General features: G+C 41.3%; 1 protein-coding gene across 2 annotated transcripts in view; it reads right to left on the bottom strand.

The window, feature by feature from the left end:
• LOC122909095 (programmed cell death 6 interacting protein) overlaps positions 1-24,264 on the bottom strand; it is a 78,893-nt gene extending 54,629 nt beyond the window's left edge. For both annotated transcript variants that reach the window (XM_044252757.1, XM_044252756.1), the window contains exons 1-3: positions 23,937-24,264; positions 3,926-3,980; positions 1,973-2,042 (exon numbers count right to left, since the gene is read on the bottom strand). In XM_044252757.1, the coding sequence (XP_044108692.1) occupies positions 1,973-2,042; positions 3,926-3,980; positions 23,937-24,145 (334 nt within the window). In that variant the 5' untranslated portion in view covers positions 24,146-24,264. The remainder of the gene's footprint in view (positions 1-1,972; positions 2,043-3,925; positions 3,981-23,936) is intronic.
• Between the last annotated feature and the right edge of the window lie 868 nt (positions 24,265-25,132).

Raw genomic sequence — 25,132 nt, forward strand, 5'->3', positions numbered from 1 at the left:
TCAAAGATACTAATTTCAGTGGCCCACCCTGAAAACTCCTCCTACCCTATCACATCTGGCATTCTACATCTTTACATCTGTACCTTTCACATTTTCCCCAGGTAATTCTATTGTAGCCAGGCTCAGAAACCACTGGACATGACCTCTGAAATTCTCCTGACACTCAATTCCATGTCTCTATTTTCCCCTGGTTCCTCTGAGATTTGAAGGCTTTGTCTCATCCTCATTCCCAGAAACCTCTTCCCCTGTTATCCTTAAATGTTATAATCCCTACCTCTTTCACACTTTTCCCAATCTACACACTACCAGAGGAGACAGATTTATCATTTAATGATAACTGTTTTCAAATCAGTGTCTCTGCCACTTCTGAGTTTTAAATCCAATTCCCAAATGCCAAAGAAAAATGTCTACCCAGACATAACACAGAAAAGTCAAACTCAACTAGTCTATCTTAAGGAAAAAATATCCAACAAGTCAAACCAAGTTATAAATCTGAGAGTCAAGCCTCAACTACTACTCTTTTCTGAGAAATAGTCAGCATATCCAGTTAGTTTCAACTCTGAAATGTCACTCACACCCACTCCTCCTCTTCTGACCCACATATACCACCCTGTCTAATCTCACCAACCTTCACCAGTCTCTTTACTGATCTATCATATCGCCTTTAGTCTCTAGAGTTAGACTTTCAGGAATCACATCCCACTTCATTAAATCCTTGCCTTATGACCTCAGAATGTCACTTAATCTTTCTAAACCAGTGTGTCCAACTGGTAATAATAGTGCCTTTCTTAAATGAAACAAGATGAAACCAGAGAGGAAGACAAACCGTAAGAGACTCTCAGGAAACAAACTGAAGGCTGCTGGGGTGCAGGGGGGTGGGAGGGACGGGGTGGCTAGGTGATGGACATTGGGGAGGGTATGTGCTAAAGTAAGAACTGTGAACTATGTAAAACTAATGAATCGCATACCTGTACCTCTGAAACAAATACATTATGTGTTAATTTTAAAAAGGTTTTTTGGGGAAAAAAAAAAAAAAAACAGTGCCTTTCTTCATTGGGCTTCTGGGGAATTCAGTCAGATAGTAGTGTGAAGCCCCTCCATAGGACCTAGGTGTAATAAATACTCAATAAATGTTCGTGTGTTATTAACATAACACACTAATGTTAGTTAGTTATTAATGTGTAAGAGAGAAGAATACAAATTCAGAGTATATTTTCAACTGTTCATAATCTACTTTCCAATGTCTTCACCCTCCATCATCCTCAATTCAACCTATGGTTTCAAGCCTTAACAATAATTATATTAATATGTATTGTATATAATTTCTATTGTATGTTATTATATATAACATATACTCTATAACGCATACATACTATAAATAATACATTACATGTAATCATTTATAACAAAACATATTACTATTGTTCATTGCAGCTAATATTTATTGCATACTCTTCTAACGACTTCACATATATTCACTCATTTAATTCCTGCAAGAACCCAGTGAGATAAATAGTATTTCACAGTACTATTTATTCCCCACTTATCAAAAAAATGACCTTTTGTTCTAATGTTCAACCTATAAGGTTATTTTTTAGGTGAGAAAACCAAATTCACCCTTCAGAGCCTAATTTGAACACTACTTTCTTTCATTAAGCAGAATTCATGTCTTCTTCATTTTTGCTCCCACAACTTAGTTCATATACTCATATACTACCCACTGTATTTTAGAATGATCAGCTGTCATCCTAGTCAGACCGAATACATCTTTATAACTAGGACAGTGCCTGGCAAGTGGTAGGCTCTCTATAAATATTTGGAAATTACATTAAAATTTTAAGTTAAAAAGAAAATAAAATGTAAAATTTTTATTATTTACAAAGAGCTGTTAGGAGAGCAATTTTAAAAACCTAAAATAATACAAAGTGTTTAGACCTAGTTTCTTATCATTTTTATTAAAATAATTACATACCCAATTTTACAGATCCTCCAAAAAGCGAACCTTTATCAAAAGCATCCTTCCACGTAAATGTCAAGCAGATCTTAATAGAAAGAGAGAAAACAGAAAATTATCCTAGTTTCTTGGATCTTATAAAATATTAGGTCTCTTTTGAAGGAAAATCCACAATGAGGAAAAGGACCAAAGCTTGTCAAAACATTATCCTCTCTAGTCAACTAACTCCTTTTCCTATTCCTGAACCGTAAAATTTTCTTTTTTTAAAGCAAAATACTGGCACTAAGATATTTCCAAAGGTAATTCTGCCTCAGTAATTATACATATATTATCCTCTCCAGAAAACACTATCTTATGCATCTTTACAACATACAATGGTTTGAATAGAACAGGCACTTAAATAACCGTCAAATAAGCCAAGAGAAGCAAAGGCAACAAACTAAGTACTATATAGGTTTCCCAGAAAATAAAATTAAAAACGATTCCATGATGACAAAGTAGGAGAGAGGTTACTATGGGGGTAATGAGGTGAGACAATGTGTTATTTTTTGATTTGGGTTGTGTTCATACGTGTATATTCACTTTGTAAAGATTCAAGTTATTGGGACGCCTGAGTGGCTCACTCGTTAAGTGGCTGCCTTTGGCTCACGTCATGATCCCAGGGTCCTGGGATGGAGTCCCCACATCAGGCTCCCTGCTCAGTGGAAGGGAAGCCTGCTTCTCCCTCTCTCACTCCCCCTGCTTGTGTTCCCCCTTTCACTGTGTGTCTCTCAGTCAAATAAATAAATAAAATCTTAAAAAAAAAAATTCAAGCTGTACACGACACATACATATGCGATACATAAATAAAAAGTTCACTTAATAAAAAAACTACATCTCACCCTGCTTCTAAAATATTCCATACATAAAGTTTAAAAAGAACTTAACCATCTTTTAAATCATGTATTGGAATCCCATACAAAAATTTTGCAACTCAGAATTAAGAGAAATTTTCTATATATATAAAACCAGACAGAGTAACATAATGAACCCCACGTAGCCATCACCAGTTTTAGCCATTTGTCCTTCTTGGTTCACCTACCCCCCACTTTCCCTGCCCCACCTCCAACCCCTAAACATATACTTCTTTCCTTGAGTATTTTAAAGCAAATTTCAACATATTATGTCACCTGTAAAACATCAGTACAAGATTATTTAAAGTATTTTTCATAAACTACATTATTTTAAAACTTAGAAATGTCACACAAATAAAATCTCGTTTAACAAGTCTCTCAGTTGGGGCACCTGGGTGGCTCAGTGGGTTAAGCCGCTGCCTTCGGCTCAGGTCATGATCTCAGAGTCCTGGGATCGAGTCCCACATTGGGCTCTCCGCTCAGCAGGGGGCCTGCTTCCCTTCCTCTCTCTCTGCCTGCCTCTCTGCCTACTTGTGATTTCTCTCTGTCAAATAAATAAATAAAATCTTAAACAAAAAAAAAAAACAAGTCTCTCAGCATTTCCAATATCTAGCCTTTAAGAGAAAGCAGACATTCTTATAGTGTAACACCTAATCATACCAGCACTTGCAACTTCATACGCAACTATATGTGTCAAATTTTAAAACACATAAACTGAGACTAATACTTCCTCAATTATAGCTTCCTTCTTAATTCTGTAAAAGCCAAAGAGAAGGACCTCACAGATTATGTTAATCAGTCAACAGATCATACTGATATAAAATGTAGGGGGGAAAAAAAATGCAGCCCAACGTTCCACATAAACCCTGAAGTAACTAAGCACAGACAGCAACAGAATTCCAAGACATTCTTCAAAAAGACATCCAATCTTTATGAAATGGGCTTATAAGCTTCTAATTTGTACCAAAAGGTATCATAAAAACATAAAAATAAAATATAAAAGTAGTAAAGTGATACCATGTGTGGGAGGAAAGTTTACATTATACAACTTTAAAACAAATTAAAATTAATGACTTACTTGATTTTCAGAGAATGGGAATTTGGGTTCAATGGAACAAATCTGATCATAATACCTAAAAAACAAGAAAATTTATAATTACCAGAGCTAAGTATTATATATAGTTATGTATATACAACTGGTTTAAGAGTACACAAAACTTACTCATGCTTTGAGTGGCCCACAAATCAAATTCAGTCATTTTAAAATTAATAAACACAACCTTTGAATGCATAAAAAAGAATCTAAAATGCATGCAATAAAAAAAACTGTACAATGGGGCGCCTGGGTGGCTCAGTGGGTTAAGCCGCTGCCTTCGGCTCAGGTCATGATCTCAGGGTCCTGGGATCGAGGCCCGCATCGGGCTCTCTGCTCGGCAGGGAGCCTGCTTCCCTCCCTCTCTCTGCCTGCCTCTCCATCTACTTGTGATTTCTCTCTGTCAAATTAATAAATAAAATCTTTAAAAAAAAAAAAAAACTGTACAAAAGACACATACTCACCACCAAAAAAAAAATACTTAAGTATTAATGACTAAAAGCAAACTAACATCTGCCCAAGACCACCGTATTTCTTAAAATACTATTTCTTATTAAGGTAACTATTTATATCCATTGGGTAAATTAATATATCTGGCAAAATGATATATTTTTTAAACATTTATTTATTTATTCCAGAGAGTGCATGTGAGCAGGGGGGCAGGGTGGGGGAAGCAGACTCCTCACTGAGCCCAGAACCCAAAGATGGGCCTGATTCTGTGACCCTGACATCATGACCCAAGCCAAATTAACAGTTAAATGCCCGACTGAGCCACCCACATGGCTAACTTTGTTAGTAAACTGCTATTTAAAAACAGGTTTACTAACTTTCAGATATGCTTTGGTTATATCCAAAAGATATAACCACTCTCCACCACTGTCACAACAGTTCATCAAAGCTTCTACCCTCCCCAGAAATAATCCCATGATTATATCGGACAGTTCATCTTCAACAATGAAGGTAAGACTATCCAATGGAAAAAAGACAATTTCTGGGATACCTGGGTGGCTCAGTCAGTCAAGTGTCTGCCTTTGGCTCAGGTCGTGATCCTGGGGTGTTGGGATCAAGTCCTGCATCAGGCTCCCTGTTCCTCCCTCTCCATCTGCCCCTCCCCCTACTTGTACTCACTCTTGATTGCTTTCTATCTCAAATAAATAAAATCTTGAAAAGAAAAGAAAAAAGACAATTTCTTCAACAAATGATGTCGGGAAAACTGAACGGTTTTGCAAACTATGCAAAAAGAACAAAACTGTATCACTTTCTCAATGGAGGATAGTGGGGACAGGTCACAAAGGTGATGGGGATTAAGGAGTACACTTGTGATGAACACAGGCTGATGTATGGAATTGTTGTCTATAGTTAAGAGTCTGCTTTTTTGTTTGTTTTTTTTTTCTTTGTTCATTTAATGTTTCTCAAATTCCACATACAAGTGAAATCTCATGGTATTTGTGTTCGTCTGACTTATTTTGCTTACTATTATACTCTACATCCATGTTGTTGGAAAAGGCAAGATCTCATTCTTTTTTATGGCTGAGCAATATTCGTGTGTGTGTGTGTGTGTGTGTGTGTACACCATTATCTTCTTTATCCATCATCTATCAATGAACAGTTAGGCTGCTTCCATAATTTGGCTATTTTACATAATGTTTAAGTAAACATAGGAGTGCATATATCTACTCAAATTAATGTTTTCATATTCTTTGGGTAAATACTCAATAGTGGAATTACCACATCATATGACAAATCTATTCTTAATTTTTATTTTTTAGTGAGGGGGAAAAAGCAGAAGGGGAGTGCGGGAATCTTAAGTAGGCTCCATGCCCAGTACAGAGCCCAACAAGAGTCTTGATCTCATGACCCTGAGATCATGACTTAAGCCGAAACCAAGAGTGGAGAGCTTAACTGACTGAGTCACCCAGGCACCCCTATTTTTAATTTTTTGAGGAACCTCCACCCTGTCTTCCACAGTGGCTGTACCAGTTTGTACCAATACTATACAAGGATTCCTCTTCCTCCACATCCTTACCAACACCTGTTTCTTGTTTTTCTTATTTTAGCCATTCTAACAGGTGTGAAGTGGTGTCTCATGATAGTTTTTCTTTTTAAAGATTTATTGTTTGGGGCGCCTGGGTGGCTCAGTGGGTTAGGGCCTCTGCCTTCGGCTCAGGTCATGATCCCAGGGTTCTGGGATCGAGCCCCACATCCGGCTCTCTGCTCAGCGGGGAGCCTGCTTCCCTTCCTCTCTCTCTGCCTACCTGTGATCTCTGTCTGTCAAATAAATTAATAAAATCTTTAAAAAAAAAGATTTATTGTTTGAGGGGCACCTGGGTGGCTCGGTCATTAAGTGTCCACCTTTGCCTCAGATCGTGATCCCAGGGTCCTGTGATCAAGCCCTACATCAAACTCCCTGCTCAGCGAGGGGCCTGCTTCTCCCTCTCCCACTACCCCCTTTCTCATTATCTCTCTCTCTGTCAAATAAATAAAAAAAACTTTAAAAGAAAAAAAAAAAAGATTAATTATTTGAGAGAGAGAAAGAGCACATGTACAAGCACAAGCAGGAGGAGGGGCAGAGGGAGAAGGAGAAAAGCAAACTTCCCACTGAGCAGGGAGCCAGTTGCAGGACTTGATCCCAGGACCCCAAGATCATGACCTGAGCCAAAATCAAGAGTGGGATGTTTAACCGACAGAAACACCCAGAAAGCCCTCATAGTTTTGATTTGTATTTCCTTGATGATGCGTGATGCTGAGTATCTCTTCACGTGCCTGTTGGCCACCACATCCTCTGCCATTTTTTAACTGGATTGTTTTTGGGGTGTTAAGATTTTAAAAATTCTTTATATATTTGCATACTAACCCTTCACTGGATATGCCATCTGCAAGTATTTTCTCCCATTCCATCGATTATTGTTTAGTTTTACTAACTGTTTCCTTCACTGTGCAGAATGTTTTATTCTGATGTAGTCCCAATCATTTATTTCTGCATTTGCTTTCCTTGCCTCAGGAGACACATCTACAAAAAGTTTCTATGGCTAATGTCAGAAAAGTTACTGCCTGTGCTCTCTTCCAGGATTTTTTTGGTTTCACATCCACACTTAGGTCCTTAATCTATTTTTTTTTTTTAAGATTTATTTACCTATTTTAGAGAGAGACAGAGCCCACACGTACAGGGGAGGGGCAGGGGAAGAGAATCCCAAGTAGACTCCAAGCTGAGCACAGTGCCCAACAAAGGCTCTACCACATAACCCCAAGATCACCACCAAACTGAAACCAAGAGTCAGATGCTCAACCAACTGTGCCACCCAGGCACCCCCAATTAATCCATTTTATTTTTGTGTATGATGTAAGAAAGTGATCCAGTTTTCCCAACACCATTTGTTGAAGAGACTTTTTCCCACTGGATATTCTTTCCTGCTTTGTCGAAGAGGAATTGACCATAAAACTGTGGGTTCATTTCTGGATTTTCTATTCTGTTCTATTGATCTATATATCTATTTTGTGCCAGTACCATACTGTTTTGATTATTATACCTTTATAATATAATTTAAGTCCAGAATTGTGATGCTTGCAGCTCTGCTTTTTCCAGATTGCTTTGGCTATTTGCAGACTTTAGCAGTGCCACACAAATTATTGTTTGTTTTAGAGGTGCCTGAGTGGCTCAGTGGTTGGGCAACTGCCTTCAGCTCAGGTCATGATCCTAGAGTCCTGGCATCGAGTTCCACTTTGGGTTCCCTGCTCAATGGGGAGTCTGCTTCTCCCTGTGACCTCTCCCCTATCATGCTCGCGAGTGCACATGTGCGCATGCTCTCTCTCGCTCTCTCTCAAATAAAAATCTTTGGGAAAAAAAGAGAGAGAGATTGTTCTGTTCTGTGAAAACTGCTATTAGTATTTTGGTAGGTATTACAATAAATGAGTGGACTGCATTGGGTAGTATAGACATTTTAACAGTATTTGTTCTTCCAATCCATGAACATGGAATTTTGTTCCCACTTCTTTGTGTCATATTCAATTTCTTTTTCTCATTACAGGGCTTGCACTTCTTTGGTTAGGTTTATTCCTAGGTATATAATTATTTTTGGTGCAAATGTAAATGGGACTGTTTTCTTAATTTCTCTTCCTGCTGCCTGTGCTCAATATTGGCGCATAAAAATGCAATAGATTTCTGTACACTAATTTAGTATCCTGTGACTTTACTGAATTTATCAGTTCTAAACAGTTTTTTTTTAAGATGTTATTTATTTATTTGACAGAGAGAGAGATCACAAGTAGGCAGAGAGGCAGGCAGGGAGAGAGTGAGAAGCAGGCTCCCTGTTGAGCAGAGAGCCCGATATAGGGCTCAATCCCACATCGACCCTGAGACCATGATCTGAGCAGAAGGCAGAGGCTCAACCTGCTGAGCCACCCAGGCACCCCTCTGAACAGTTTTTTGATGGAGTCTTCCAGGTTTCCTATATATGGTATCATGTCACCTGCAAAGAGTTAAAGTTTTACTTCTTACTCACTAATTTGGATGCCTTTTATATCCTTTTGCTGTAAACTGCTGTGGCTAAGACTCCCTGTACTATGCTGAATAAACGTGGTGAGAGTTGCCATCCTTGTCATATTCCTGACCTTAGAGGAAAAAAACTCTAAGTTTTTCCCCATTAAGATTACACTTACTTGATGAGCACTGAGTAATGTACAGAAATGCTGAATCACTATACTGTACCCTCGAAACTAACACTATGTTAACTATACTGGAATTAAAATTTAATGGGATATCTGGATGGCTCAGTCAGTTAGGTGTCTGCCTTCAGCTCAGGTCATGATCTCAGGGTCCTGGGATAGAGCCCCATAGGGCTCCATGCTTAGTAGGGAATCTACTTCTCCCTTTCCTTTTGTCCCTCCCCCTGCTCATACTCACTCTGTTAGACTCTCTAAATACATAAAATCTTTAAACAAAAAAAGAAAACAAAAGCAAAAAACATCTAGGGCTCCTGGGTGGCTAAGCTGTTAGGCATCTGCCTTCCACTCAGGTCATGATCCCAAGGTCTTGGGATCAAGCCCCACATCAGGTTCCCTGCTTGGTGGGAAGCCTGCTTCTCCCTCTCCCATTCCCCCTATTTGTGTTCCCTCTCATGTCTGTCTGTCTGTCTGTCTGTCTGTCTCTCTCTCTCTCTCTCTCTCCCTCTGTCAAATAAATAAGTAAATAAAATCTTTTTTAAAAAAAATAATTCTACCCTCCCTTTAGACTAATGAAAAAGTCACCTAGCCAACTCCCTGTCTCCTTGAGTCCTTTCTCTTTTTTAAGATTTTATTCATTTGAGAGAGAGAGAGAGCGTGCGTGTGCATGTGCGTGTACACATGTACTCTCTCTCTCTCTCTCCCTCTGGGGTGGGGGGCAGCCAAGGGGCAGAGGGAAAGAGAGAAGCAGACTCCCCGCTGACCAGGGAGCCCAATTAGGACTTGATCCCAAGACCCCAGGATCCTGATCTAAGCCCAAGGAAGACACTTAAAACAACTGAGTCATCCAGATGCCCCTTCCTCATTCTTTTCAACCTATTCTCCACACAGCAACCAGAACAATCATCAATCATCAAACACAAAGCATTCTTCTCCCTCACCAGGCTGACCTTTGAGCTAGCAAGGAGGGTTGGGAGTATCCAGGGCCAAGCCTTCTAACTGGCCCATAATCTTTCCTCCTTCCCTTACTATCTCCTCCCTCCACCCTCCTTCACCAGCGTTATCATTCCAGTAACTGTTTCTGAGGCAAATTTTTCAGGGAAAGAGGCAATACATCTAAGACCAAATATTTTCTCTGACACAGCCCTGAGTTTGATTACAAACAGGAAGTATTAATAAGCACTTAAGTAAATACACTGAAGATAATGTAGGCTAAGATTCTAAACAATCAGACAAAGGAGTTACAAATACAGGAATAAAGATGGCTAGAATAAATTCTGTGGCTTCTGCTTGGAACTGGAGGTATCAGTATTAACTTATTTTTTTAATATAGTGGAGAAATACAAAAACAGGTATAAATGTGTGTGAGTGATTTCCTAAGTGTATATACCGAGAGAGCCTAGAAGCAATAACATCTCAGTAGCAATAAGCATACCCAGAGCCCTGATGAGTAATGCTGTTTTAGAAGCCAACACTCTCAGAAATGGCAGACTCCGTGGCTGAGAACAAGAAAATTCAAGATTCAAGCCTTAAACATCTTGCTGTGTCAGAAAGTCAAAGAAGTACTCATGGGGTGCCTGGGTGACTCAGTGGGTTAAGACTCTGCCTTCAGTTCAGGTCATGATCTTAGGGTTCCAGGATGGAGCCCCGCATCAGGCTCTCTGCTCAGCAGGGAGCCTGTGTCCCCCCTCTCTCTTCCTACTTGTGACCTCTCTCTCTGTCAAATAAATAAAATCTTAAAAAAAAAAAGGTACTCAAAAAATCAGAACATATCAAAGACACAAGAACTAGCTTTTAAGGGGCTCCTGCTAGCGAAATCCAAAAAGTTTCGAACAAAATAACAAATCACAACCCACTGAGGAAAGTAAGAACGCCAATCTGAAGCAAATAAAACAAATAAATAGGTGAACAGAGAAAGCACCACCTTACTGTACAATGCCAACTAACAACACGAGAATATAAGAAAGAGTTAGAAAAATCAGCATTTGGCACCTTCCTGAGTATAATATCTATTTCAGGTAAGATACATCAATGGGTGCTAACGCAAAAAAAGTTTGATGGAAACGGGGTATTACAAAGATTCAAAGTATCTCCCTACAAAGTACTTACTAATTAATTAGTTCAACATACTCATTAACTGTCAGGTCAAGAAAACTAGCAGACATCATCTTGACGAGGTAATACAAGTTAAACATTAACAGCCCAGGACAAATCTACTTCAAGTTCTTCCTGACACACACACACACACACACAAAAAAAAAAAAAAAAAACCACAGCTGTACTTTGGTGGTACTATTGCCCAAAAATGCATAAATCACAAGAAAATATAAGACAAACCCTAATTGAGGGACAGTCTATGAAGAAATTAGCCAATACCCTTTAAAAATGTCAAGGTTGGGGGCGCTTGGGTGGCTCAGTGGGTTAAAGCCTCTGCCTTTGGCTCAGGTCATGATCCCAGGGTCCTAGGATGGAGCCCCGCATGGGGCTCTCTGCTCGGCAGGGAGCCTGCTTCCTCCTCCCTCTGTCTGCTTGTGACCTCTGTCTGTCAAATAAATAAATAAAATCTTTATAAATAAATAAATACATATGTCAAGGTTGTGAAAAACAAGGAGAAACAGAAGAACTATTCCAGACGGAAGGACAAAAGAGCCAACCAAATGCAGTGCAGAATCCTGGATTAGATCTCTAATCTGTACATGACTCTGTCCAACAGCATTATCGGGGGAACTGGCAAAATCTGAATGTGTTTAATGGATTAAATGGTAATATTAAATCAATGTTAATTTCCTGATTTTGAAAGTTGTACTGTGGTTATACAGGAGAGTATTCTTATACTTAAAAAATGAACTCTGGAGTTTGTTTTTTTTTAATTTTATTTATTTGACACACAGAGAGAAAGCCAGGGAGACAAGTGGAGGAAAGAGCAGAGGGACAGGGAGAAGCAGACTCCTCATTGAGTAAGCAGCCCAATGTGGGGCTTGATCCCAGAACTCTGAGATCCTTACCTGAACCAAAGGCTGACATGTAACTGACTGAGCTACAGGCACCCCTGAACTTTGAAGTATTAAACACTTAAACCCTTTAATGGATTCCTATTATACTCAAAATTACATACAAAATTTTTGTCAAGGTCTGGCATTATCTAGCCATCATTCAACTCTCCAGCCTCATTTGAGAATTACTGACTACACACTTTAGTCATTAGTCTATGCTTTCCCCTAGCTTAGGGACTTCACCTATATTTTCCTCTGGCAATTTTTTTTCTCTGGGAACTTTCCCATTATAACTCCCCACTTTTCTTGTCCAAGCTGATTATGTCATCAAAAAGTCTTCCCTCAGAGCACCTGGGAGGCTGAGTCAATTAAGAGTCCAATTCTTGATTTCAGCTCAGGCCTCGATCTCAGGGTCATGAGATCAAGCTATGCTTGGGGCTCCCTGCCCAGCAGGGAGACTGCTTTAGATCTGAGATTCCTTCCCTCTGCCCCTCCTCCACCCAACTCACACACCCTCTCTGGCAAATGACGAATCTTTCAAAAAGAAAAAAAAAAGTCTTCCCTCATTCACTCATCCATTCAACAAATACATACTAAGAATTTCCTATATGCCAAACACAGTTCTAAGACATAGAAATTCAGTAGTAAATAAACACTTAAAATGTTGAGCCCTTTTAAGCTTACTTTTAGAGGGAAAGACAAGATAGCTAAGTAAAAATATAGCAAAGGGGTGCCCGGGTGGCTCAGTCCGTTAAGCGTATGCCTGTGGCTCAGGTCATGATCCCAGGATCCTGAGACCACACCTATAACAATCCAAGTCCCTGCTCAGTGGAAAGCCTGCTTCTCCCTTTTCCACTTCCCCTGATTGTATTTCCTCTCTCACTGTCTCTCTATCAAATAAGTAAACAAAATCTTTAAAATAGAGGTAACTGAGAGGCTCAGTGGGTTAAGCCTCTGCCTTCAGATCAGGTCATGACCTCAGGGTCCTGGGATCCAGCAGCCCATCCGGCTCTCTGGTCAGCGGGAAATCTGCTTCCCCCTCTCTCTCTGCCTGCTGCTCTGCCTACTTGTGATCTCTATCTCTGTCCAATATATAAATAAAAAACCTTAAAAAAAAAAATCTTTAAAATAAATAAATAGGGGCGCCTGGATGGCTCAGTGGGTTAAGCCTCTGCCTTCAGCTCAGGTCATGATCTCAGGGTCCTGGAATCGAGCCCCGCGTCAGGATCTCTGCTCAGCGGGGAGCCTGCTTTCCCCTCTCTCTCTTCCTGCTGCTCTGCCTACTTGTGATCTCTCTCTCTGTGTCAAATAAATAAAATCTTTTAAAAAAATTAAAAAATAAAATAAATAAATAAGTAAATAAGAAGGACAAAATGTTATACAGGGTGATGTGAGAAGACAGTAGTCTTAAATCACTACATGTGGTCACTTGCCTATATATAGAAGTAAAAATTTTAATAATTTAAAACATCATGAATAACAGAGAAGGCAAGAAGGAGGTGTTGTGATGAGGCAAGCAGATAAATGAGATAAAAGCATTACCAGTCAAGGGAAGATCAAGTGCCAAAAAGCTGGGACAAGAGTATGCCTGAAAATACACTGCCATGGCAAGGAGGCCAATAAGGTCACAGAACAAGCACAGGAGAAAACAGCTGGAGATGAAATCAAAGAAGTAATGATGCCTTGAATACAACTGTAAGACTTCTGGCCTCTACTATATAAAATAGGAAGGGGACCCATCAGAGTTTGGACAAAAGAGTAACATGAGCTAACCCATTTTCACAAAGTCACCATCCATGGCTGCCGTGTGGAAAAATGACTTGCAGTTGTGCAAGAGCACTAAAGAAACCAGTCAGGAAGCATTACTATAATCCAGTCAGAAGATAATGGTAGCGTGGACCAGGGTGTTCCACTTTGGTGGCAAAAGTGTTAAGGGCATGGGTGCCTGGATGGCTCAGTCGGTTGAGCCTCCAACTCTTAGTTTCAGCTCAGGTCACGATCTCATGGTTCACAGATGTAAGACCTGCATTGGGCTTCCGGCTCAGCAGGGAGCTTGCTTAGAAGACTCTCTCCCAGTGCCCCCTCCCTCACTGCTCACTTACTCTCACTCTCAAATAAATACAATCTTAAGAAATTGGGGTGCCTGGGTGGCTGGTCATTAAATGTCTGCCTTTGGCTCGGGTTATGATCCCAGGGTCCTGGGACTGAGCCCAACATCGGGCCCCCTGCTCAGCAGGAAGCCTGCTTCTCCCTCTCCCACTCCCCTGCTTTCTGTCCTCTCTTGCTGTCTCTCTGACAAATAAATGAATAAAATCTTTTTTAAAATAAGTAACATAAAATCTTCAAAAATATACAAAGGGAAAAAAAAAAAGATTTGATACAGGCAGTCGATCTAACTCCTACTTAAAATTAGTTCCCAGGGCTCCTGAGTGGCTCAGAGGTTAAGCCTCTGCCTTCACCTCAGATCATGATCCCAGGGTCCCAGGGTCCTGAGATCCAGCCCCACATCAGGCTCTCTGCTCAGCAGGGAGCCTGCTTCATCCTCTTTCTCTGCCTACTTGTGATCTCTCTGTGCCAAATAAATAAATAAATCTTTAAAAAAATAAAAATAAAAAATAAAATTAGTTCCCCTCATCCTTTAAAATCTCTTAGGCCTCTGAACTCTTCCTTCATAGAACTTAACACAGTTTGTAATACATTTAGTTGTAGAATTATGTTTAACGTCTTTTCTCTTAAAAGATTCTAAGCTCCCTGAAAGCAAAGACTGGGTTTGTTTGTTCACTATTTTACTACTACCCTAAACAAATAAATCAGTAAAATGTAAAGTTTTTAAAAGTAACTTTTTTTTAATCTCTGAAAAATAAACCCAAGATTCTCTTATTTTGATAATGAACAGACCCTACTAAAGAACATGGCCATAAGGACAGAATACCAAGTACCAAGGACCTGAGGCAACAGAAGGCAACTGCATGCCTAAGGGTGTTCATGGCACAGCAGGAAGCCTCATATGGCTATAGGGTAGGGATTTACAAACTCTTTCTGAGAATGGCTATTGTAGGCTTTGCCAAGCAAAAGGCAAAAAATCAAGGATAACATGCTGATCCTTATAACAAGAAAGAAAAATCCTGCCTCACCTATATCCTTTTTACCTAAGTCAGGCCATCTCAGATGGTGGGCACACTAGGTACAACTGTCATTAGCTGGAGCCATTTCCAAAGGAAGAGTATCCAGTTCCGTGGAGAGGGCACCACTGGGCGGCTGGGGGGAGAGGGTAGGTAGGATAGTACTAAACACAACTTCATTCTCTGAACTTCATTCTACTGAACTTGATTCTCTGCCCCAGTGACACCCAAATTGCAGGACGCCCTTCTCTTCTCCCAGAGAGCCCAGCCATCTCAATTTGGGCAGCTGGCTCAGCTGCTGGAGACAAGGCAATTTGCCAAGTCACCAGTTCCCAGTCTGAGATTCTACATTCACTGCCAAGTGTAGGTGGCACCAGAGCAAACCCTGAGCAGCAGCAAGGTGCAGCCAATGGACAGGGAGGCAGGTGCAGGGAATAAAGGGGACAATGTGACAGAGGGAACAGTCCAGCGAGGTCTCCAAGGCTCAGAGCACTAACCAACTAGAGTGGTGGCTATGGAAAATATAAAAATAGGCAGCTGGGCAGGCCTTAGTTTGTTGACTTCTGCTCCAAAGAAAACAGGAAAGGAAGTAGTAGGAGATAAAGCTACTTCCTCTGCAAATGGACCAGGAACAAAAAAAAAAAAAAGAAAGAAAGAAGAAAGAAAAAAGAAAGGCTAAACAGAATGTCTTAAATTTTTTACACCTACTCTATTCAAAGTTTTTGGGGTCAACTCTCAAAACAAGTTGTGTGGGGAAACAGTGCATTTGTAGCCTATATTTAATTGACTAGAAGCTTTATGATGGAATCCTTAAAAACAGCTGTCTCAGGAGAGGTTATATAATTTAAAGTAAGTACTGTGGGACGGCAGTCATTGGAAATCAACAATATCTGATTCACATGAAGTAAACGCCAAGAGAGACGAAATAATACTTTCCAAGGAAAGGAGCCATTGCTAACTAACTACAGTTAAAATGCTGTTCCTACAGCACCAATTACTCCTTTGATATATTTCCATCATATGACCCCTGGTAATTCAGCTTAAATCTCAGGTCTCAAAATTCCTAAAGAGGGAACAAGAGCAGAAACAAGAGAATCTACCCACCTCTCTATCATTTAAATATGATTTACTAAGGGCGCCGGAGTGATTCAGTCCTTAAGTGTCTGCCCTCTGCTCAGGTCATGATCCCAGGATCCTGGGATGGAGCCCCGCATCGGTCTCCCTGCTCGGCAAGAAGCCTGCTTCTCCCTCTCCCACTCACCCTGTTTGTGTTCCCTCTCTCGCTGCGTCTCTCTCTGTCAAATAAATAAATAGAATCTTTAATAAATAAATAAATAAATAAATATGATTTACTAGATCAGCAGATTCTAGCTTAGGCTACACCTCTAAAAAAGTAGACCAGGACTGCAACTTTTCCACAAGTAGGAAGAATGAAAGCCAGAGTTGGCAAAAAAAAAAAAAAAAAAATAGTGCATTATGATTATGATAAATATGTACTTTAGTATTTTTTTTAAGTTTTTTTTTATTTGTTTATTTGACAGACAGAGATCACAAGTAGACAGAGAGGCAGGCAGAGAGAGAGGGGGAAGCAGGCTCCCTGCTGAGCAGACTCTCAGAAGTCCCTGAGATCATGACCTGAGCCGAAGGCAGCGGCTTAACCCACTGAGCCACTCAGGCGCCCTGTACTTTAGTATTTTAGAAATAAGTACTTTTTTAATCAATTATAAAACCCTAATCAGGGACGCCTGGGTGGCGCAGTTGGTTAAACGACTGCCTCCGGCTCAGGGCGTGATCCTGGAGTCCCGGGATCGAGTCCCACATCAGGCTCCCAGCTCCATGGGGAGTCTGCTTCACTCTCTGACCTTCTCCTCGCTCATGCTCTCTCTCACTGTCTCTCTCTCTCAAATAAATAAAATAAAATCTTTAAAAAAAAAAAACAACCCTAATCATGCTTAAGAGGTATAATGTCACAGCGGGCAATAGCTCAGGCTTGCAAGTCAGACAACCCTGAGTTTGAATCTCAACTCCACCAACTCAAAGCTGTGTGACTGTATGAAAGTTATGAATAACTTCTCCAAATCCTTCCTAATGTGAGGTGATAGCTCATTAATTTAAGCATGAGGAAAAAGATGATACAATACATACTAAATACTTAAAACAGTATTGATATATAGTACATTTGACATAAATGGTAGCAACAGATTATTTTGCAACTATCCAGAAAGGCCTTTTATGTTCTCCAGTAATTTTATAAACCTCAGCCACCTTAGAGCAAATACTCAATAGCTCAATTTTTAAAAGCTCACAGGGGGGGAGAAAAAAAAAAAAAGAACCCTAGGAAATGTTCTCTAAATATACAAGAGACCAAAAGACAGTTCTAGGACACACTCTCATCAGAAATTCTAGTTTTAGGTATACCTGCATAGCTCAGTCAGTTAAGTGTCTGCCTTCGGCTCAGGTCACGATCCTGTGGTCCTGGGATCAAGCCCTGAATCAGGCTCCCTGCTCAGCAGTAAGCCTGCTTCTCCCTCTGCCTGCCACTCCCCCCGGTTATGTGCCCCCGCACTCTCTCTCTCTGACCAATAAATAAATGTCATATTAAAAAAAAAAGAAGATAAAGCTTTCTTCTAAAATTTTTTTTAATTTTACTTATTTATTTGGCAAAGAGAGATCACAAGTAGTCAAGAGAAGAAGGCAGAGAGAGAGGAGGAAGCAGTTACCCACTGAGCAGAGCCCAATGTGGGACTCGATCCCAGGACCTGAGCCAAAGGCAGAGGCTTAACCCACTGAGCCACCTAGGTGCCCCTCTTCTAAAGTTTAAAAAAAAAATAAAAAAGAAGCAAGTTCTAGTTTTGGGTTTTTGTTTTTTTTTTTAAGATTTTATTTGACAGAGATCACAAGTAGGCAGAGAGGCAGGCAGAGGGGGTGGGGGGAAGCAGGCTCTCTGCGGTGCAGAGAACCCGATGCAGGGCTCAATCCCAGGACCCTGAGAACATCACCTGAGCGGAAGGCAGAAGCTTAACCCACTGAGCCACCCAGGTGCCCCAAGAGGTTCTAGTTTTAAGGGCACCTGGGCGGCTCAGTCAGTGAGCATACAATTCTTGGTTTGGGCCCAGGCTATGATCTCATGGGTGATGGGATCAAGCCCCATATTAGGCTCCCTGCAGTGATTCTGCTTATAGCATCTCCCTCTCCCCTTTTCCTGACTCATGCACATGCACCTGTTGCCTGTGTTCTCTCTTTCTCCACATCCCCCTAAAATAAATAAATGAGTCTTTTAAAAAAGAGGGAGAGAGAGAGAGGGAAAGAAATTCTAGTTTTCAAGTTTGAGGGAAGATGTGGAGATTAGAACAACCAATCCACACTAGCCAAAGCGACACTGTAATGCAAATTTACATGACCTATAGAGCTCTAGTCACTACTTAGGGCTGTGCAACTTCTGACCACCCACCAGAGAGAAACAAGAGAATCCAAAGAGCTGGACCACTTATTGGTCCGAGTTAACAGATCCTTCCGCATCCTTATTTTTACACTTCTTCACCCAATTTTATCACATGAAGAATCATTAATGAAGCATTTTGCAGCAAAATAGAGTAGAAAGTAAATAGTCAGGGAGTCAAGAGGTCAGGATATATACGTATATTTGTAAATATCCACACCTGTGTTTTGTTTGTTTGTTTCTTTTTTTTTTAAAGATTTTATTTATTTGACAGAGAGAGAAATCACAAGTAGGCAAAGAGGCAGGCAGAGAGAGAGGGAAGCAGACTCCCTGCTGAGTGGAGAGCCCAACGCGGGCCTCAATCCCAGGACCCTGAGATCATGACCTGAGCCAAAGGCAGAGGCTTAACCCACTGAGACACCCAGGCACTTTGTGTCTTGTTTCTTTCTTTCTTTCTTTCTTTTTTTAATGATTTTATTTATTTATTTTATTTATTTGACAGAGAGAGAAATCACAAGTAGGCAGAGAGGCAGGCAGAGAGAGAGGAGGAAGCAGACTCCCTGCGTAGCAGAGAGCCTGATGCGGGGCTCGATCCCACGACCCTGGGATCATGACCTGAGCGGAAGGCAGAGGCTTTAACCCACTTAGCCACCCAGGTGCCCGTGTCTTGTTTCTTAATTGCATTTATGATACCTTTTGTCATACAGAAGTCCTCACAGAATTTATTATTTTCATAATTGGTAGTTGAAATTTTTTCTTATTCCTAATGTGCACGTGTTAATGTAGTTTTCTCCCTTGATCACATTTGCTAAGGGCTTGGAACTACCTTTTTTTAAATCAAGTCAAGGGGCACCTACGTGGCTCAGTCAATTAAGTGTCTGACTTCGGCTCAGGTTATGATCTCCCAGTGCTGGGATGGAGCCCAGAGTCAGGCTCCCTGCTCTGGAGGGAGTCTGCTTATCCCTCTGCCCTCTGCACTCCCCATGCTTGCAAGTGCATGCACTCTTTCTCTTTCTCTCAAACATTTTTTTTCTTTTTAAAGAAATACGGCTTTATTTTATCAAATAAATGTGTGTGTGTGTTTTTAAAGATTTTATTTATTTATTTGACAGAGAGAGATCACAAGTAGGCAGAGAGGCAGGCAGAGGGGAAAGCAGGCTCCCTGCTGAGCAGAGAGCCTGATTTGGGGCTTGATCCCAGAACCCTGAGATCATGAACCGAGCCAAAAGCAGAGGCTTAACCCACTGAGCCACCCAGGTGCCCCTAATCAAATAAATGTTTTAACGAAGTGTATGTTTTTTGTTTTTTTTCTGCCTTTGTCATTTACTTTTTCTTTTTTGTATTGAGAGATCAACTTTTTCCCTCTTGTTTTTCTTATACATTTATTTTAGAACTGTGTGCTTTTTCTCAGTCTGCTTTTGGCTGCATTCACTGGTTTTTGTTTTTTTTTTTTCCACTGGTTTTGATATTAGTATTTTCATTGACTTTTTTTTAATAGTTTGTAATTTTAGCTTTGTGTTAAGTCATTTATATAGGTCTTATAAAAATTCTAAATTTATCATTCTCTTGTGGGTTAATGTTTGTTGTGTTATGGTAGTATCGTTTTCACCTGTAAAAAGTACAGTTGTTGGAACTAGTCTCGTAATTTCTGAATTCTTTTTTCAAACACTAGTAGTACTTCATGGATCAGGAAAGAAAATATTGCTGTTCCATTTTACTTCACAACTGTTGCTTACATTCTGATTGTTAGTTTGGGGGTGAAGATATTAAGATAATTTTAGTACTAATGACATTACTACAGATTTGTTATTCAAACTGTGTGGAGGAAATAAAGATACATAATAGTTGGCCCTTGGTCTCAGAAATTGCTTGTACTTGACAGACCTTGATTTGGCTTAGTAATTTTATTCTGCATAGATGAATAAACATAAATTTTTTTTTTAAAGATTTTATTTATTTATTTGACAGAGAGAGATCACAAGTAGGCAGAGAGGCAGGCAGAGAGAGAGAGAGAGAGGAAAGCAGGCTCTCCGCTCAGCAGAGAGCCCGATGCGGGACCCGATCCCAGGATCCCGGGATCATGACCCGAGCCGAAGGCAGCGGCCCATTTTAAGATTTTACTTTTTGGGGCGCCTGGGTGGCTTAGTCATTAAGCGACTGCCTTTGGCTCAGGTCACGATCCCAGGATCAGATCTGGCATTGGGCTCCCTCCTTGCTCAGCAGGGAGCCTATTTCTCCCACTTCTCTTCCTGGTTGTGTTCTTTCTCTCTCTGTTAAATAAATAAATAAAATCTTTAAAAATTTCAAAAAGCTGACAACCAGGCTTTTTCATAGGAGATTGGAAGCTTTCTCTCTCTAATTGCCACAAAAGACGCAGACACTGCTATCTGATGTTTCCTTCCCCAAAACCATGGTTCCTCTCTGACCATCCTGAAGTTTACCAAGGCTCTTCTAATCAGTTTTAAGTTAAAGCCACTTTGTTAAGGCTGATGTCCATTCTCAACATGATACTCATAAATGTGTATTTCAGGAAATTTAATAGAGCTCTACAAGTTAGTAATGATAAGAAAGCAAGTTCATCACTGGACCTCTACATGGAGCTATGTACCAGTACTCATCAAGCTAGCTTCTGTTCCTTAGAAATTAGCTCCAATCTTCTGATTCAAAAATTTTATTTACAAGTTCATTATGTGCGCCTTCTGGGTGGCTCAGTTAGTTAGGCATCTGCCTTCAGCTCAGGTCATGATCCTGGAATCCTGAAATCAAGCCCCATGCCCAGCTCTCTGCTCAGGAGGGAGCCTGCTTCTCCCTCTCCCTGCCGCTCCCCCTGCTTGTGCTCTCTCTCCCTCTCTTTCAAAAAAATGGTAAAATCTTTAAAAAAAAAAAAAAGTTTGTTAAGTTAAGAGAGCCTGGTGGCTCAGCCAGGAGTTGGAGTTAAGTTCCAACTCCTATTTCAGCTCAGATCATGATCTCAAGGTCATGGGATGAGCCACGGATCATGCTCCCTGCTCAGCTGACGCAGTGGGGAGTCTGCTAGAGATTCTCTCCCACTCCCTCTCCCATTCCCTCTCCCCTTCCCCCAGCTCGCACTTGCATGTATTCAATAAGTCCTTTTTTAAAAAAATAAAAGTTCACCGTTAAAAATATGTAAAGTAATGTTCGGTTTACACAATTACCTAAACATAATTATTAAAGTAAGATATTCCAGGGATGCTTGGCTGGCTCAGCTGGTAAAGCATGCAATACTGATCGCCAGGTCATGAGTTCGAGCCCCACGCTGGGTGTGGAAACTATTTTTAAAAATTAATAAAATTTTTTAAAAAAAGATATTCTGCTTGCTTGATTGAAAAAACATCTCACAACTGTTTGATTTTTGCATACTCAAGGAAGTTTTATATACATCTCCATGCTAAAATTTAATAGATTACAGTATATCTGTTAGCTTACCCTTAACACACTAAAAAGGCAAGAAGTGAAAAAAATATATACATAACTGTTCAATGAATGGGCTAGAAGAGGATAATACAGTGAGCTACTAATGAAGCATGGTTACTTTCAAAGGGACTATCTGCGGAACAGCCCCAGTACCTAGGAACAGTTCTCACATTTATGCCTGAGAAGAGAATAAAGGACTGAACAAATGAATGACGTTTTAAAATTCACAGCAGAACCCTATCACAACCACTATCAACCATTCCCTCTTTTCCATGAGTCTTAAAACTATGCACCAATTGGGGCGCCTGGGTGGCTCAGTCGTTAAGTGTGTCTGCCTTTGGCTCAGATCATGATCCCAGGGTCCTGGGACTGAGCCCCACGTCCAGCTCCCTGCTCAGCAGGAAGCCTGCTTCTTCCTCTCTCAGCCCCCTGCTTTGTTGCCTCTCTCAGTCTCTCTTCTCTGTCAAATAATAAATAATCTTTAAAAAAGAAAAAAAAACTACCAAGCACCAATTGTCTCTGAACACTCCAAGCTCCTTAAGATTTGGGATCAAATTTAATCTACTTAACAAAACTGCTAAGTCTGTAAGGAAATGTTAAGGCATATAAGGAGATGTTAAGGAGATGTGTATAAAACTTCCTTGAGTATGCAAAAATCAGACAGTTGTGAGATGTTTTTTCAATCAAGCAAGCAGAATATTTTTTTTTAATTTTATTATTTTTTAAAAATAGGCTCCACACCCAACATGGGGCTCAAACTCATGACCTGGAGATCAGCGTTGCATGCTTTACCAGTTGAGCCAGCCAGGCATCCCTGGAGTATCTTACTTTAATAATTAATGTGGTTCACTATACCATATTCATGCTTTCTTAATATTACCTATGGAAAATCCTCAGTGAATACTATTCCTATCTACATAAAAATCACTTTGGAGTTTTTTTAAAGTATGTTAGTTCTAAACAATGGCCAAGAACTCCTAGGTTACCCCAACAGTATGCTCATACTAAGTATTAAACTAATGATCTTTGCAATCCAATAGTCATATCTTTAAAAATGACACCAAAGGGTCATAATCTTTCTGAGCAATCTATTCAGTATACTTCTTTCGGGGAACCAGCCCTTCCCCATGCCAATATTAATACCACTTTGATCCATGTGGGATGGAAAAGTTAAACCAGCAGACTGACTCAGACAAAGGCAATTAAATTAGCCTATTTCCCCTATTTTCCATCATCATAAATGGGCACAAGCCAACCCAGTCAGAGACCTCCCAAGGACTTTCGCCAGAGATAAAATCACTCCTCATTTAAGATCCTGAGTATTCGGGACCACTGTAATTACAGTAGAGCTACGTGGGACCATGTTCTCCAGCACAGGAACAAAGCTCACCTAAACTTAGGGAATCATCACAAACCCAAGATGATCTCCAGTGATGTTTAAAGCTAAAATGATACTCCTAAAATTCTCAGACACAGGAGCAAACTAATTTAATCTAGGCTTCTCTTTGCATCCTAATTCAGATGTTTCTCCTGTGAAACAAGGACAATGTGTTTCGCATAGGTACCAACTAGGCAAAAGAAAATTTTTAACTATGAAGTACTATAAAAATGTTGTCATCCCATCCGAAAAGTACCACAAACGGAACCCTCATTAAATAGAGCATGAGCTCAATAAGCACTGTTAACAAATCACTTCCTTATGTGCATACCTTCTTGTGAACAAACTCATTTTAAGCAACCTATCTTGAACGTTCTGTCACTGAAGCTTAATTTCAAACAAGCGCAGCTCCGAACCTTTGGAGTTCTCCATCATTAGATTATGATGAACTTAAGATAGCCCATTGAAAGTAAAAACAATGTAATGAGTACTAGACGTTCGTCCCAAGGCCCCAATTCTCTCACCTTCCTCAAGCAACTACTATTATGAAATCTAAACCTGGCCAAGAAAGTTTTGCAGTGATGCAAAAATGGGGAAGGGTGGAGTCTCAGAGACCCTCCCACCCCCACCCCCCAAAAAAGTGAGGAAAATTAGTTCTGGAAAACGTGGCGAGCGAGCAAGCCGTGGCCGACTGTTTCTCTCCCCCCCCCCCGACTGACGGTGTCCCAGCAGACCTGGGGCTGGGGCGGGCCCGCGGGACGAGTGGGCAGGGTGAGTGGTGGCCTACCGGGCCGCTCCTGCTCACCAGGAAGGAATGCAGACCACACCTACGCTCCCGGCCAAGCCAGGGCGGGGCGGCCCGACTCCGACCAGGGTGCGAGGGCGGGACGCAGGAAAGGCAGAGGAAGAAAGGGGGTGGGGAGAGCGGTAGGCCGCAGACCACCTCCCCTTCGCTCGCCCCCGGGCCCACCTCAGGAGCGTCTCGAGAGCGCCCTCGTGCTTGTCCAGCGGGCGGCCGAGGGCGGCGCGGCGCAGCTTGCTGAGCTCCTCCGCCGCGCGGCAGTACTGGGCCTGCTCCTCCCCTCCGCTCGGGTACGTCTGCTGGATGAACTTCACCAGCGGCTTAGCCAGGTCCACCTCCGAGGTCTTTTTCAACTGTACCGAGATGAACGTCGCCATGGCGAGCACCTCGGCCGCCGTTCGGGCCAAAGAAACTGCAGGACCGCGACGAGAGTCGACTCGCGCGGACTACCCGGCTGGCGGACCGGCGGACCGAGGAGCCGACGGACGGGTTCTCCGCCGGGGCTTTGGGTCCGGCCACTTCCGGGAGCTTCCGCGCAGGCGCATTGGGCGCGCCGCCTGCAGTCACGTGAAGCGGACGGGGGTCTACAGTGCTCTTCGCCTGGGCCCACCTTCGTTTGGGCTGCGCGGTAAGAAGCTGACTCTTTTGGAAATGGAATTCTCCCTTTCCAGCTCGCTGTCGCAGCGGGTGGACCGAGCGCGTTCATGTATAAGTAACTGTTCCTCCGTCCGAACAACTGAAGTACTGTTGAACTGCCATCTAGGAGAGTTTTCCGCTCTCTGTCCAAGACGCGGTTTCAGGGTGGTTGTGACCTATGGTAGTTCGTTCAGCGGACTGCTGTACCCAAGGACTGAGCCTTGTAGGCAAGGTGTCCCTGCCATTGTGCAGCTTACAGTCAGGTAAGGACACAGATACTCAGGTGGACGAACAACAGTGTGCTTGGACTGTAGGGTATTAGGGTCCCTTGGAAGAACCTGATTTAAACAAGATAATTAGAGAAGGCTTCTCTGAGAAGATTAACTTAAAATGACCCACACTTTGAGAAGTGGCTTGACGTTAGAAGAATGGAAGAGTGGCAAGGGAGAGCCTCCCAGACCAAGGGAGTGCAAGTGCAAAGGCCCTAGGTGGCAGGCACTTCCCTTCTTCTGAGAGTTGAAGCAAACTGTGGCAAAAACTTAAAAACCACACGGGAAATGGAATGAAATAAAGTTGGAGGCATCAATCATCACAAACTTATAGGCCACGTTAGAGAATTTGTATTATAGAATAAATGCAAAGGAAGCAATAAATGAGATTTAAGCAATATTGATATGATAGAATTTGCATTTTAAAAAGGTCATCGTATGCATCAATCTGATCTCTTG

This window comes from Neovison vison, chromosome 6 (genome assembly GCF_020171115.1).
Source record: "Neovison vison isolate M4711 chromosome 6, ASM_NN_V1, whole genome shotgun sequence".
Classification (NCBI taxonomy): Eukaryota; Metazoa; Chordata; class Mammalia; order Carnivora; family Mustelidae; genus Neogale; species Neogale vison.